This window comes from Taudactylus pleione, unplaced genomic scaffold, assembly GCF_031769625.1.
Source record: "Taudactylus pleione unplaced genomic scaffold, aTauple2 ptg000556l, whole genome shotgun sequence".
Taxonomy (NCBI): domain Eukaryota; kingdom Metazoa; phylum Chordata; class Amphibia; order Anura; family Myobatrachidae; genus Taudactylus; species Taudactylus pleione.
The window spans coordinates 24,532,094-24,549,273 of NW_028284958.1; the positions used below are offsets into that span (position 1 = coordinate 24,532,094).

General features: G+C 49.2%; 1 protein-coding gene across 1 annotated transcript in view; it reads right to left on the reverse strand.

The window, feature by feature from the left end:
- The window catches only part of ITGA11 (integrin subunit alpha 11), a 146,178-nt gene that overhangs the window by 30,451 nt on the left and 98,547 nt on the right, over window positions 1–17,180 (reverse strand). The window contains exons 17-18 of the mRNA XM_088452780.1: window positions 5,965–6,110; window positions 5,285–5,395 (exon numbers count right to left, since the gene is read on the reverse strand). Coding sequence (XP_088308906.1) covers window positions 5,285–5,395; window positions 5,965–6,110 — 257 coding nt within the window. The remainder of the gene's footprint in view (window positions 1–5,284; window positions 5,396–5,964; window positions 6,111–17,180) is intronic.

The following is a 17,180-nucleotide window of genomic DNA, read 5'->3' on the forward strand; positions in this document are numbered from 1 at the left end:
TGTGCAGTGAACAATTGTCACTTGAATCTGCTCACCTCACATTGGGGGCAAATTTATTTACTGACAAATGTGCTTTAGTACCACTGTAATTCATAATTAATGTACTGTTTATGCAAAATTAAAAGATTATAAAAGTATTGTAGTTATTAAGACAGACATATAGTTTTCCATCCAAACAGCATGCCCCAGAGACTTCCTCCCCATGCCAAGCTGTCTGGTTATATCCAAGGGAATAAAAGCTTATAGGGCTTTATCCTACTGTATACTGTATATACTGAAGGGATTACTGCTGGTAATAAAGCAGGGTGAGATATTTCTGGCTCTTGCTCTACAAGGCTTCCCTGTGTTTAAGCATGTAAAACCTTTAATATAGTATTGCAGCGATGCAAGTACATATATATTTATATAAATATATATTTAGAGAGAGAGAGAGTCACTCAGCACTCAGCAATCATATACCAGCAACCCGGGTGCCCTCCACACTGGGGAAACATATTCCAAAAGGAAACTGGCGGCACTCCCAGGACTTAGCAGCAATGTGAAATAGAGACAATACAGTAGGCTGGACAATCAATGTTACAATTCATCTCAGTAAATTTTCATCAGGATACAACAGTATGTGAAGGTAAGTGTTCACATACTGTTGTTGTATCCTGATGAATACCTTCGGTGTATTATATATATATATATATATATATACATATATATATATATATATATATATATAAAACAAAAATAACAAACGCCTAGCCCAATCAGGGCAACTAACTCACTTCTTCAACCCTCTCTACCGTGGGTGCAGCTAATCTGCTAACAAAGCCTCTCACAGTCTCTGTGCCTTCCCTGTATCCTCCAGGTATACAGTCGGCCCTGGCTTCCTCAGCCTGCACGCCAGCTGCCTCAATGTCACTCAGTCTGAGAGTTTGTGGTCCCCCCTTGCCTCCTGCAAAGTCCAAACACAGGCCTCCTGGCCCCCAATGGCTCGCTCAGCTTCACTGGGCTCTCTGCTGCCACAATCCCACATGGACTGTTTCCCACAGCAGCCTGACTCTGGCACTGGTGAGCAGCAGTGCTCACCATATATATACATAGTTTGTTAATGACAGTTAAACTGTTTATACTGGAAACAGCCTGTAGTCATTATGTCGACATTCAGAATGTCGGCATGGTCAATGTGGATGTTACAGCTACGGTGAACGTGGCAACAGTCACAATGTTAACAGAGGGTTAGGCTTAGGGTAGGGCTCTAACATTACAAAACTTATGTTGACATGCTGTCAACATGCACAATGTTGATATTATGTCCATTATGATTATTCAGGTGTCAAAATTTCATATCACAGCCTTTCCTGAAATGATGTAAATTATGTTTAAACCACAAGTACTTGTCCAGATGAATGCTCCAAAATGCAGCGCAGTGCAAGAAATCCCTAAAAATGCTGCAGGCACCAGAAGGATTGATGCCAACACCGGCATGAGGTTGCTGTTCATGTGTAAACTGTGGGCCAGTCTAAATGCTGGGAAATCATGCTCGTATAGCATATGATAAAAGTGTCATTAGTACAGCTAAGGTGCTGCCATAAGGATCAGTTAGCAGTTCCATTTGTACCAGAAGGTGAATGGCGGGTGCATATGTGCTAAAGTAAAATCTGCATCTAGTGTGTATCTAATACATTTTAGTCATGATTTATTTTCTATGTAATGCTGGGAGCGAGGACTTAGTGCTGATCCTGTTTTTAGCTAACTGATTGTTGTTCTTAATAAGCATCACTACCTCCATCTGATAGGAAACCATATATACCTGGCACTATGCACAGTTCTTTCAGCTTTGCTGTGTGTCGCTGTCCCTGACCCGCACTCCTTAAGTCAGGAAACAGGGACATATGCCAGAATTGGGCAACATTTTCATAAATGATAGAAAATTGAATTTGGAAAGAAAATAATTGGTTGCAGAAGTTGGGGGTTGTGTTGCAATAGTTTGTTCATTATATAAGTAATATGTGTAAATCAGTTACAGTTCTGTAGGATTGTATAGAAATATTCTCATCTGAGCAGTATAATACCCCTTTTACACCGACTGAAATATCCCGGGTTGATGCACGTGAACGCGCCAGTGACCCGGGGATCCGACCCTGCTTGATTGCAGGGTTGAGCAGGGGTTGTTCCCGTGTCACCCTGCAATGCAAACGGCGCGGCCCGGCTCACGATGACCCGGGTCGTGCCGCATGCCGCCTGATTGGCCGGCTTCAGTAGCGCTTGGAGATGACATCATCTCCAAGCGGCCACTGCAAGCAGCGCCAGCCCGAGCGGCACGAAGCAGCGCACCCCACCTGCTCTCCCTGCCTCCGGAACCGCTGCAGGATAAGGTAAGTAGGTCGCAGAGGGGGAGGGAGGGGAAAAAGCGCTGGTCACCTTCGCCGGACAGACGGGTCAGTGCTGACCCAGGTCAGGTGTGAATGGTGCCGACTCGGGCATAGCCCGGGTCGGCCCCGCAGTGTAAAAGGGGGTTGTCCCGGGTCTGATCCGGGCTGGAAACGTGTTCCAAATACCAGGTCAGACCCGGGGACTTTGGTGTAAAAGGGGTATTAGTGTAGTAGGGGGTATAAGAAGATGTGGCTTTATCTAGAACTCTCACTATAAACATCTATATTGTAGTTATGAGGTACAAATGTAGCAAAAGCTCAAAACATTTAATAGATGTAGATGTATAAAGCTATAAAATGTTATAGAATACTACAGCCTAAAGTGTCACCTGATAACAATGAAAGAGACATGACCCATTTCACAGTTATACAAGAGCCAGCTCCTGATTCAGTAAAAAAATTAACTAAATGTGTTTGTTTTGGTTTTTGTACATTCATTGCATTCGGGAAGCCGACTGCCTAAATACCGGCAGCCGGCTTCCCGACTGTCATATCCCGGCAAGGGTGAAATGCCGGGCGTCTAGATGTAGACGCCCGACATTTACCCGACGCCGGGAGACCGGCGCCCGGCATCCCGATCGTAGGGATGCCGGGCGCCACGAGCAGACAGCCGCGGGGGGGGAGGGTTAGGTTTAGGGCTCCCAGGGGGGACTTAGGGTTAGGCACCCCCCCCAGGAGGGTTAGGGTTAGGCTAGGGGGAGGGAGGGTTAGGGTTAGGCACCCCCGGGGCCGGCAGTATTTCATACCGATTCCATTTATTGCACCTTACTGTTACAAAGTTGTTGGGATATTCAGTAGTATAGAATTTTGGAAGAATGATCTTGGAAAGCATAAATAATGACCTCATAGTGAGTAACAAATGTCACTGAGTAGGAAATGAAAGTTTCTGGGTCTAGGTCAAGTAGTGCCCAGAGCCTACGGTGGCAGAAGACAATAGATCAGTGATTCCTGAGTCTTTATATGAAGAGCATATTTATTCTAGAGACCTGCAAGAGTTGCCGGGAACATTCACACCTTGCAGGGACATTATACTAACTCATTATTGAAAAAACCCCAAAAACCAATAGTAGTAATATGGTTTATGGAGGATTTTTTTGCAGATATAAAATATGGCATCTCTCTGCTTACTGTATCTGTCCAATGTAAAGCAATGCCATATACATTTTTAAAAAACCAAATCTCAAAGTGCCAGCTGCCATTTATAGTATTAAAAGTGTGTTACACTACTACTTTTTTTTTTTTTATTTCTTGTCTTGGTAATGCTGAACAGAACATATATGTTCTCTTAAGCTGTCTCTCAGGGGAAAGCTTCTCTCCCAGGAAATATAAGAACTGTTGGCAATTCTCATCCACTTAATAGGATTTCTTTCTTCCTAAAGCACAACCACGTCCTGCCCACCAGCTAAGTGGGGGCCGCGGCAGATAGACAGTATGCTGCATCCATTGCATTACTTGTCCTTACATATAGATGGCACCTGATACACAATATGGCAGTTGCTCAGATCAATTTTTAGGTGCAAGCAAGGGAGGGGTTAATCTAGACTAGAAAAAAAAAGCAGAATTCCCCCAGCACACTGCAAACAGGCTAGTAACAGACATTTACAATTCTACATAATAGAATATGCAGAGATTTCAGTTACATACATTTGCAAACATATGGTAAGCCTCCAGCGATGGCTTTGGAGGTCCTAATGCTACATAATAATACGTAGTACCTACTTTGGGTCATATGTTCATGTATTTCAAAATTGAGAGCTAACTTATGAGGAGACCTCCAAAGATTCTCCAATATGGCACTACAAGGACCAGCATAACCTCCAACTGTGATCCTATTAATGCCTCTCAGAACAGTGATACACAATATGGCATTTGCTCAGATATAGATGGCACATTCAAGAAGCGGTTTCAGCACTACCGTTGCCTGCACATTCCGAAAAGATGACACTCCATGGGGTAACTGTCAATCTCCCATGAAGGTGGAGTAAGTTGGTCACACAGTGGACCTCATTCAGAGGCGCTCGCAAAATGCGAAAGCTCGCTCTGAGGACCTCATTCAGAGCCGCTCACCAAATGCGAGTGCTCGCTCTGAATGAGGACGGCCGCATCTCTAAAATGAGCCGGCCTCCTGGCCGCTCGCTAAGCTGTGGGTGTCCACCCACAGCTTTAGCGAGCGGCCAGGTTGATGGTCGTGATGGTCAAGACGATCGCGACCATCGGGGCTTGCGACGAGACCCTTGTGGTAGGGTCTAGTCTGCCGCAAGCCCCAGTGAGCTTTCAGCTCTATTAGAACCGGAAGCTCACCACTGATATCACGAGTTATGTCAGTGGGGTTGCCCCCAAACGGAAGCCGTTCCGTTGAGAACACCTCCGTTTGGCAAGCCACCCCCCCCGCCCCGCCTACAAAACGGTGCGAGCTGTCGATCACCATCGACAGCCGCCCCTTTTGTAGTAAGCCCCGGAGCGAGAGAATTTCTTCCTCGCTCCGGGGCTTGCGCACGCGCAGTGCGCCCGCTGCGCGCTTGCAGGGCCTCTACATTGACTCGCTTGCGAGCGCATCGTCGCTTGCGAGCGGGTCTGAATGAGACCCAGTGTGCATGCGCATGTTTGTGTGTATGTGTGCAGAGTTAGTAAGTTTTTTTTGTGGATCGTGGGACAAAAGACAAATAATGAACTTATTAAATGAAAATGTAATTTGTGTACATTTTCAGATTTAATTAATGTACCCTCCAACTTGTGTTCAGATTTAATTAATGTACCCTCCAACTCGTGTTCAGATTTAATTAATGTACCCTCCAAAAATTACAGTCAACACAATTACAATATACAGTTTCAATCTATTCTCTATCTTATTCCAAACATACCGATGCTTTGAGCGATGTTGGCCAGCCCTCCTCCAGTAGAGGCCCCTGCTCTGGAAATGCCAGCTCGTACTCCATGGAAAAGGTGATCGGCTTTACATAGTCTGCTGTATCCTACAGAGGAAGAGTCACATATAATAAAGAACATAAAATAGGTTTTTACAAATGGGATCTTTTCCCTAGTTATTCATCCTATTAATTTCTGCTTGGTAAGTATTAGCCTTTTCTGGCTCATCACTTGATCCCCAGATATGTTACCCATTCTAGCAACATTTGTCAAAAACAGTAGTAAAATAAAAATAAAAAATACAAATTTTAACGCCAACCTCGAACCGTAAATTTCAAATTGTAATAAATTTAAATCAGGCTACTCGGGATTGTGAAATTTTAACAATTTTGAACTGTTTCTATGTTCTCGAGCACCTTTAATCATAACTCTTTCAATCTTTCGAGATCTAAAATTTGCTTTTACTGTCTAACTTGCACTAGTATAGGTTTATATCTTTAAGCAATGTTAATAAATAAACCTTAGTATGTATGTTCTATCCTAATCTTTCCTATAGAGATATGCATAGCATGATCCGGGGCTGCATGGCGTCAAACAATTGACAGGAGGTACACCTATGAATACCTTCAGATTTTGTATCGTAATGGGGCACAGTAATACTCAGTTTCACACCCACCAAGACATGGAAGTTGAGCTGTTGGCACTGGCTGTGCCCACTTGTGGCTCTGATTGTTTTAATGAAGTGCTTGTCTCCTCCAATGTCATCAATAACAGCGCGGGGCGTGTATCTCCGCTCATCGATCGTGACATTGTATTTAATGGCTGAAAACACAAAAAGAACATAAGCAATATCACCAGTCATGTCAACAGGATGAAATATATATCTTATTCCTGAGTGTTGCAACAGGTCATTATCACATTCTGTAATGTAGTATGATCACATCATCTATCATAGATAGAGCTCATAGATATTGTGCACAAGATTAATAATTCCATTGTCAAATGCAAATGTGACATCCTATTCTGGTCTCTTTGTTTAATAGTTATAGCTTGCTAAATTCATCAAAACATTTTATACTTCAACCACTTCGGCACTAATACATTGGGGTATATGGGGAATGCTTAGTATAAAATGTTCAGTAATGTATAACAACTAAACAGCAATTAGGTTTGATTGATATAACGTAAGACAACGGACCTCATTTACGAAGCGCTAAACAGCAGAGATGCAGCTCAAAACCCTCATTGACTAATTCACCTCAATTCGTACAAGTGTGCCTCAATTTCTACCAGGACATGGGTTTATGGAGCAAGCCGCCACCATTTGTGGTGAAGCAGAAGTTTACGTGGCTGAAGGGAAAAACAAGAGATATGGTAAGAACTTACCTTTGTTATCTCTGTTTCTACGAAGTCCATAGGGTCCACAGGGTTGACCTTGGGGTATAGGTTGGGAACCAAATCCGGGCACCACGCAGTTAAAGCTTTTAGCTCCCAGGATGCACTTGGGTCCACTCTCCCTATAACCCCACCCCCAAGCCAGAGGCACCTCAGTTTGTAAGTAGCCAAAGGCCGGAGGAGGAGAGAAAAAGAGAGAGAAAACTGGAACACTCGATAACCATACTCACAGAAATGGGAGACGGAAAACCGGTGACCAGCCACACAGCCCATTTGAAGCCAGGGGCGTCAGGGCGGGCGCCCTGTGGACCCTATGGACTTCGTAGAAACAGAGATAACAAAGGTAAGTTCTTACCATATCTCTTGTTTTCTACTTCAGGGTCCATAGGGGGTCCACAGGGTTGACCTTGGGGATGTCCCAAAGCAGTTCAACCAAGGGAGGGGACGCTCCTGTGCTGAGAGGAGAATTCGCCGCCAAAAAGGAAGCATCCGGAGAGGCAAAGGAAACCAATGCCTAGAACCTTAAAAAGGTGTGGACAGAAGACCACGTGGCCATCTAGCAAAGCAAAACAGCCAAGGCGCCACAGCGAGCCACCCACGAGGGTTACATGGCTCGAGAAAAAACAAGTATCAACAACAGAAAGGCCTACCCATGGGTAGGCACCTGAAGAAGACATACGAGGCCATCCAGCCAACATTTGGCCACAGGCCGGCCATCCTTTCCTGTTAAAACCAGAAATCTCAGACCACCAATAAGGAGTCCGATTTCCGTCAGGAACTTGAACGGATCACATAAATCCACAGAGGCCGGACCACAGTCAATGAGGCCACACCAGCCGAGAGGACTGGGGACTGAATGGCCTCACCATAAGTTCCAGAATAATATGGAACCTAAAAATCACTAAGAAGAAACACAGGGTGAGAGCAACTCACACCCTGACAAGATGCCCTCCAGAAGAGGGAGCCACATGAGAACGCTCCCAATTCCGACACTTACCTGGGTGATATAAACTCCCTGAGAGAAAGAGAGAAAGCCAAAGCAATAGACCCTGTAATGGCTATCACAACCAGCGGTTCCATTAACTTTCCCCGGAGTTAACGAAGAACCACTACTAACTCCCAAGGAGTCCCTAGGGAGGACAAATGGAGGCATAATCCAGAAAAACACTCCAAAGGATGAACTGGATACCAGAGCCGAGCAATTCCATATCTTAATCATACTGACAGTGTAGAGATCCGCACTGTCAGGAAGGCCAGGCCGAGGGTGAAACCCAAGCCAGCCGGAAGGAATGCCAGAATATCTGGAAATCCTGGACACCAGAGGATCATATCGACAGGTATAATACCATAAGAATTATGGCTGCCACAGTTTGTGGTAGGTCCCAGCAAAAGCTGATCCATGTGCTCTAATCATTCCAACGATGACAAAGCCAGGGAAGCCGTAAGACCACTGTAGGGACGCAGTCAAAGACAAACGACCCAGGTCCAAGGCAAACCCCAGGACCCTGAGACAACAGGTCTGGGCAGTGAAGCATCAGGAATGGAGTATCGATGGAGAGACTCCGAAAAACCAAGTATCCCTGACATCTGGGGCAATCAGGAGCCACCAGCAGGAAAGCATCTCCGTCTCGATTGAAACACTTCCCTCGAGGAAGAATGGAGACGCAAATTGGAAGAACCACTTCACCGACAAAGAGTCACTGAAGGTTGCTTCAGAATCCCCAGAGTTGGACTGTAACACCATAGTGTGATAGAGTCAGAAGGCCATGAGGGTCACCTCAGGAGGACCCCCCCCTGCTCACCAGGAGATGAAACCTCTCTTGGGGAAGAGACTAGTCCCCTGGATGCACGTCGTGACGGCTGAGGACTCCCGCTTCCCAATGGAGAGCACCTGAAATGAACACTGTCGAGATGGTCGGGAGGAGACCCTCAGACAATGTCCGAATGTATGACATACCTGACATTGCCACCCAACGAACAGTATTGCTAAAAAGGAAGCCACTGTTCTGACCCTGTCGGACTGAACTTTTTCAGGTTCACCGGGAAACAAGGGCTATGCCAGAGTGAAGGCCCAAGACAGGCTAAAGTTCCAACAAGTTAATTGACAGGGTGGAATCGACAGACATCCAACTGCACTGAAATGGATGCGAACCAGACACTGTCCTTAGCAAAGAATACCCTGGACGAGATGGCCATAGTCACCCGAAAAGGGACCGACTTGCCTCCGGGGAGAGCATCATCGTTTGAACAGTGATCAGACAGAAAAAACTTGTTCCATCTGGAGATAAGCCAATTATGGAAAGGCCTGGAATGGAACTAAGCCCATTCCACCCTTCCAAAGGCAGACACTGAATACTGGACCATGCATCCCAGAGTGTAAAGACATATGTCGACTGCGCAGACATCCATGTACTCCTAATGGAAGAGTGGAGATGCCGTCTTACGCCAGAAGAATTCTCAGATTCTGAGAATCCAGCAGGGCTCCTAGGTGAAGAATACCCAGAGAGGGATGCAGGGAGGACTTTTTCCCCATTGATTAAACGTCTGCACCCTGAAGAAGCCACAGTCAACCTGACCCGGCTGTAAAGTACCCCGGTGATCCTGCTAAGAGCAGGAGGCCATCCAGGTACAGGAGCATTGGGATATACTGAACAGAAGAACTGTCAGAAAATCCAAAACGCTGGTAAACCCCTGTGGGGCTGAGAGCAGTCCCAACAGGCAGAGCCCGAAAAATCGTAAGTGCTGTGATACAGCGAACCTCAGTCCATGCTGAGGCAAGGTCTCTGTAAGTACCCGTAGGCACGCGTCCTGTATATCCAGTGATACCATAAAGTCCCCAGGTGCCAAACATAGTATGATGGAGCATAGGGATTGCCTCCTGAGCCCAGGTAGCTTTAGGAACTGGTTCAGGGAATTGAGACAGAGAATAGGCCAAAGAGGACCATTCAGCCACCGCACCAGAAAGAAAGCAGAACAACCAGTCCCTCGCTGAGAAAGTGGGGATGGCCCAATTAGCTCCGCTTACCGCAACAACTGTATAGCTTTCTGGATTTGTAAGGCCCTGTTCCGAATAAGGGCCTGCGTACCATCACATGGAAATAGGCCGCCTGAGCAAAGAGAGTGCGTACCCTCCTACCCACGTAGCCGCGGCAACTAGACACTAGTACCGGGCAAACTGAGAAATCGCCATCTCCCAGTGGTAGGCCTGTCTCGTCAGGCTGACAATATATCCGTAAGTTCAGAAGCAGGATCGGCTGGCAGTCCAGGCCTGCTCGGAACTGGATATGTCGGCCCTTGTAAAGGCCGACAGTCTATGAAGAAACAGACCTTTAGGCTGACCCAGAGGACAAAAAGACTTAATAGTCTGAGGCCCCGTAGTGAGCATAGCTGACGGCGGGAAATTTGTACTGCCACTGCCAAGGTCAGGACCCAACAAAATATACCCTATAGATGGTATCTGCACCTCTGCATTCCCAGAGCGCAGCCATAGGGTATTACGGAGGATACCGTCGCAGCCGGAACTCTGAAAGTTAGGAGCTGGTATCCAATATAGGCATGTCCACCTATGACAACTGCATATATTACGTGAGCGACCAAATACATTTGAACCCCAGACGTGTTGGAGGGGAAAAAACATTACAAATGCATCAGCTCAGTATGCAATAGTATTAACCAACCATGCTATAGCCATGGTAGGATGGGTAACAACCCCTGAAAGCGAGTATACTGATTTCAGGCAGAGTTACCACCTACGGATCAGAAGAATCCGACCACGCAGGAATGGGATGCGTAGTAACGTCTGTAATCCGACGAGTAACACGCCCATCCACCCCAGGAGGGGCTCATGATGATCCTCAGGAAATTTGGGACAGGAGACCAAACACTGTTGTAATACCTCATATCCGGCAACAGCCAGAGTCCCGCCATGCGATCCACCCGCTATTCACGGTAGAGCCAAGTGGGAAGTAACCACAGGGCGTCAACCACGCCAATTTGCGTTTCATAGAAAAACGACATCCACCCAGGGTGGCTGTTGTGGTAATCCCTGCAAGGGGCATGACAGACTATTGTGGCACCAGGGGGAATTCATATACTCGAAAAACCCCTGTAGGGAGCGGTAGTCTGTGTCACAGGGGATGTGCAAGAAACTGCGAGATACCCTGAGATGAAAAAGGGCAGTATGGTGAAGTAACCCCAAGTGAGGTACAACAATGGGGCCCGCCCGGCGATCCGCAATTAAGAGGATCCCGAGAAAACAAACCGCCCAAGGGGGTCGTGAAAGGGGCCGGCACCAGATGACGCCACACACAGAACCCTTTATGAAACAAATCCTCCGCACTAACACCTGCAGCACATGACTTGCAGGATAGTAAAAAATGGGTGCAGTATAACGCTCTATCTCCTGGTCAAACATATCTGACCAAGCCTTGTGATCAAGCAGCGCCATACTGGTCCTGACTGATACTAAAAATTAGCTGCAGGGACCCATTTTCAGCGTATGCAACACACAGTTCCACTCAAAATATGGCAACGTGCAGCACGCAACAGTATGTGACAAACCTCACAAATATTAACAAGTATATAAATGTGAGGTCTCAGAACCACCCTAAGTACAGCTGTATTAGGGCAGATAAGGAAAGGGATAGATATACACTGACAGGTGAGAGAATAAAGTACAGTCAGCACTAGCATAAGTCACATACAATGCAGATATACACATATATACATAAACATGTCATATAATATACTGCACTATTACACTGCATGCAACTTACCCAGATTCAGTGTCTGGGAAGGCTACAGCGCTGTGTACACTGACCTGATGGTGAGGTACGCAGGGGGACTGGGCTCACTGCCATCTCCAGAGATTTCTGCTGCACCACAGAGAAAATGGCCGCTGGAGACCTCAGAAGAAGCGTGGCCCGCGGAGGAAGCAGCTCAGCGACGCCAGACTATAGATACTGAAAGGCGCGCTGAGCTGAGGGGAGGAGCCGCTGTAACAGGGAAGGCTGTCTCCCCTGGCCGGCTATTAACCCCCGGGACGCCGGCTCCCTGCACCGAACACTAAGTCCCTGGTGGTCTAGTGGACACACGGGGTATGGGGGGCCCGCCGCCACTGCCGGCGCCTCCGGTCTGTCCCCAGAGACCGGAGGCACAGGACTGCATTTCAAATGCGCGAATCACCGCAAACGGTGACCCGCGCCTTACCTGCTCCCCGTGGATCCGGCAGCAGTCCTGGGCGCCCGCAGAGTCCGGCTAGTACAGACTCTGGGGTCCCGCTGAGATCCCCAGATCTGTACTGGCGTCTCAGCGCCAGCGGGGTGACGGAGCGGCAGCTTAGACGTCCTATGGACAGTCTGACGCTGCCGCTCTGAAGAATCCAAAGGAAAAATAAAAAACTCTGTCCTTTAGAAAAAATAAAGCTTAGGGGCTGCTAATCAGCTCCCCACTGCACTAAACGGTGACCCGATTCTGGCCGGGCACCAACTTAAACTGAGGTGCCTCTGGCTTGGGGGTGGGGTTATAGGGAGAGTGGACCCAAGTGCATCCTGGGAGCTAAAAGCTTTAACTGCGTGGTGCCCGGATTTGGTTCCCAACCTATACCCCAAGGTCAACCCTGTGGACCCCCTATGGACCCTGAAGTAGAAAGGTGGTTTCATAAGGGTGGGTATTAGGTTGCTGGCACCAGCTCTGGTGGAGATCAGATCTCTATTTAATTCCTTCCAGTTGTTCTATGATGGAGCAGAGGACTTTGCCTTATGTAAAGCAAGGCTTCAAATACACAAAAGTGCCACATGCAATAAAAGTAGTCCTAATATTCCATATAAAAGGCCAAACCAAGCAGTGTTATAGGAGAGAAACTGTAAAACAAGAGATATGGTAAGAACTTACCTTTGTTATCTCTGTTTCTACGAAGTCCATAGGGTCCACAGGGTTGACCTTGGGGTATAGCTGGATCTGGATCCACGGGCACCACGCAGTTAAAGCTTTGCTGCTCCCAGGATGCACTTGGGTCCGTCCTCCTCTATACCCCGCCCCGGCCACAGGCACCTCAGTTGGTAAGCAGCTAAGGCCGGAGGAGGAGACTAAACAGAGAGAAGGAAGACTGGAACACACAAGAAACCATACTCACAGAAATGGGAGACGGAAAACCGGTGACCAGCCACACAGCCCATTTGAAGCCAGGTGCGTCAGGGCGGGCGCCCTGTGGACCCTATGGACTTCGTAGAAACAGAGATAACAAAGGTAAGTTCTTACCATATCTCTTGTTTTCTACTTCAGGGTCCATAGGGGGTCCACAGGGTTGACCTTGGGGATGTCCCAAAGCAGTTCAACTAAGGGCGGGGACGCTCCTGTGCTGAAAGGAGTACCCGGCGCCCAAAGGATGCATCCTGAGAGGCGAAGGTGTCAAACGCATAAAACCTCAAAAACGTCTGAATTGAAGACCAAGTAGCCGCCTTACACAGCTGAACAGCGGAGGCGCCACGTCTAGCAGCCCAAGAGGGACCCACAGAACGAGTGGAATGAGCCTTAACAGAGGCTGGCACAGGTAAACCCTCCTGCGCATAAGCCTCACAAATAACTGAACGAAGCCAACGGGCTAACGTTTGCTTGTTGGCAGGCCAACCCCGCCTTGTGAAAACCGAAGAGGACAAACAAAGAATCCGACTTCCTAACCGAAGCAGTCCGGTCCACATAGATTCTAAGTGCCCGGACCACATCCAAGGAAGCCTCACCAGCAGAAAGATCAGGTGACTGAAAAGCTGGCACAACAAGTTCCTGATTAATGTGGAACTTTGAAACCACTTTGGGCAAAAACTCAGGACGCGTGCGGAGCACTGCCCTGTCCTGGTGAAAACATCAGAAAAGGAGGGCGACAGGAAAGCGCCCCCAATTCTGAAACCCTCCTGGCCGAAGCAATTGCCAGGAGAAAAATGGTCTTAAACGTCAGCCACTTGAGCTCCACCGACACAAGCGGCTCAAAAGGAGGACCCTGCAAGACCCTCAGTACCACCGTCAAGTCCCACGGAGCCACCGGAGGCACGAAGGGAGGCTGGATCCTGAGAACACCTTGGAAAAAGGTGTAAACATCTGGCAGTGTAGCAATCCGTCGCTGAAACCACACGGACAAAGCAGACACATGAACCTTCAGAGAGGCCAGGCGTAAGCCGAGGTCCAAACCCGATTGAAGAAATTCCAAGATTCTGGAAACCCGGAACACCTGCGGATCATAGTTTCTGGATTCACACCACTGAAAATAAGTGCGCCACACCCTGTGGTAAATCCACGCGGAAGCAGGCTTGCGTGCCCTAAGCATGGTACCAATCACTGAACTGGAGAAACCCCTAGACCTCAAGACGGCTGTCTCAAGAGCCACGCCGTCAAAGACAGCCGACCCAGATCCGGGTAAAGGCAGGGCCCCTGAGACAACAGGTCCCGACGCTGAGGAAGAAGGTACGGAGCGTCGATGGAGAGGCACCTCAGATCGGAGTACCAAGGACGTCTGGGCCACGCCGGAGCCACCAGCACGAGCGTGCCGCCGTCCTGCTTGAATTTCCGCAGAACCCGAGGAAGTAAGGATATCGGAGGAAACAGATACGCCAGGTGAAACGTCCATTTCACCGACAGAGCGTCTACCAGACAGGCGCCTGCGTTTCTTGTCCTTGACCCGTAAACGGGCAACTTGTGATTGTGACGGGAGGCCATCAAGTCCAGCTCCGGCAGCCCCCACCTGTCCACGAGTAGCTGAAACACCTCTGGGTGAAGCGACCATTCCCCGGGATGCACATCGTGACGGCTGAGGAAGTCCGCCTCCCAATTGAGGACTCCGGGAATGAAGACTGCCGAGATCGCTGGAACGTGACACTCCGCCCAAGCAAGAATGCGAGACACCTCCGACATTGCTGCCCGACTGCGAGGTCCCCCTTGGTGGTTGATGTACGCCACCGTGGTGGCGTTGTCGGACTGCACCTGAACCGCCCTTCCGTGAAGAGCGGGGCCGGACGACTGCAGGGCCCTGTAAACAGCCCGCAGTTCCAGGATGTTGATGGGGAGAAGTGCTTCTTCCGCGGACCAACGACCCTGAAGCGATAATGAGCCGGTCACTGCCCCCCAACCCCGAATACTGGCATCCGTCGTGAGCAGGACCCAGTCCGGGATCCAAAAGGGGCGCCCCTCGACCAGATGCGCCGTCTGAAGCCACCAAGCCAAAGACTGCCGAACCTCCGCGGACAACACCAGCATCTGAGAGCGGATCCGGTGAGGTAACCCGTTCCATTCCGATAGAATCAGCCCCTGCAGGGGCCGGGAATGGAACTGGGCAAATTCCACCATGTCGAATGTCGACACCATGGACCCCAGAACTCTCATAGCTGAATGGACCGACAGGCGGCAACTGCTCAGGCAACTGTGTATCCGCAGCTGCAGGGAGGAGACCTTCTCTGGAGTCAGGAAAATCCGCTGCTGACGAGAATCCAGCAGGGCTCCCAAATGAGCCATCCGCTGTGATGGAATCAGGGAGGACTTCTTCCAGTTTATCAACCACCCGTGTGCTTGAAGACAAGCAATGGTCAGGTGGAGATGTCGAAGAAGCACCTCCGGGGAGCTCGCCAGCAGCAGAAGATCGTCCAGGTACGGCAACAGACGTAGACCCTGACCCCGAAGGTGGGCAGCCATAACCGCCATCACCTTGGTGAACACCCTCGGAGCCGTGGAAAGGCCAAAAGGCAACGCCCGAAATTGGTAGTGATGGTTCAGGATAGCAAACCTCAGATACCGCTGATGTGCCGGTGCTATGGGCACATGGAGATAGGCGTCCTGGATATCGAGGGAGACCATATAATCCCCGGGTTCCATCGCCAGAATGATGGAACGTAACGTTTCCATCCTGAACCTGGGAACTCTGAGGTATCTGTTCAGAGACTTCAAATTCAGGATAGGGCAATGAGAACCATTGGGTTTCTGTACCAGAAACAGAGTAGAATAGTACCCCGTCCCGCGCTGAGACTGCGGAACGGGAACAATGACCCCTGCTTGTAGCAAGGATTCTATAGCTACCTGAATCTGACCAGCTTTGGTCTTGTCCAGAGAAGGACTCGTACAGAAAAACTGGTGGGGCGGCCTGAACCGAAAAGACAGGGCGTACCCCTGAGAGACTACTTCTCGAACCCAGGCATCCGTGGTGGTATTGTGCCAACACTGGGCGAATTGGAGAAGTCGGCCTCCCACTCTGGGGTCCCCCAGAGAGAGGCCCGTCCCATCAGGCAGCAGGCTTATCCTCCTGCTTGGAAGAAGGGCGCCGAGCACTCCATGCCTGCTTCTTGGGCTTGGGTGCGGCCTTGGTCGCCGAATGTCTCGGGAAGGACTGGCCCTTGGCCTTACCCTGAACCCGAAAGGACCGAAAGGCAGAGCTCCTCACTTTAGCCGGCGCAGAGGCCAAAGGGAGAAATGCCGACTTGGACTTAGCCAAAGTATCCACTATTCTGTCCAAATCCGGACCAAATAGTAAATCACCATTAAAAGGCAAGGCCTCCAGACCCTTTTTTGAATCTGCATCAGCCCTCCAGGACCTCAGCCACAGGGAGCGCCGAGCAGACACCGCTGCAGCCGACACCCTAGAAGTGAGCAGGCTGGCATCCAAAGACGCTTCCCCAATATAGGAAGCTGCATCCCGCATCTGTCCCACTAACGCTCTCTGGATATCCGGAGCCTCATCAGGAAAGGTATCCTCCAAGGCATTGGCCCATGCCTCAATGGCTTTAGCCACCCAGGAGATAGCCATGGATGGGCGAGCCACCGCCCCGGAAAGAGAATAAATGGACTTTAAACAAGTCTCCACCTTCCTGTCCGTGGGATCCTTCAAAGAGGAGATAGACGGCAATGGCAGCGTCGCGCTTTTGATCAAGCGGGTAACGTGGGAATCCACCGCCGGCGGAGTTTCCCATTTCCTGCAATGAGCTTCAGGAAAAGGATAGTTCACCGCCAACCTCTTCTGTGGATGGAACCTCTTACTAGGTAATTGCCAGGCCGCCGCCATATGATCCGATAATTGATCAGACAGGGGGAACACAGTTGAGGTCACCTTGGCCTTTTTAAAATTAGGAAACTTCGACCTAGGAGCCGGCGCATCATCCTCAACATGTAGGATAGCCCGCACCGCCCTAACTAAGGCTGGAACATTAATGGAGGACTTAGCTTCCACCTCCTGCCCCATGACATCAGAGTCAGAGTCCTCATGGATTTCTCCATCATCTGAGGACACTTCCGAGTCCGACAACTGCGCAGCTAGTGAACTCACAACCGGACGTTTAGACACCCTTGGTGGCACATCACCTTGCAACATGGACTGAAACGCCGAGGATGAAGCCGCCAGACTCTGTACGGAGCTGGATAGAACATCCACCCAAGGCGGAGGAGCCGTCGGAGCAAAACTCTGCAAAGGCACTACAGACTGACGCGTCCCTGGGGAAGACTGCACATACACAGGCAGTCCCGAGT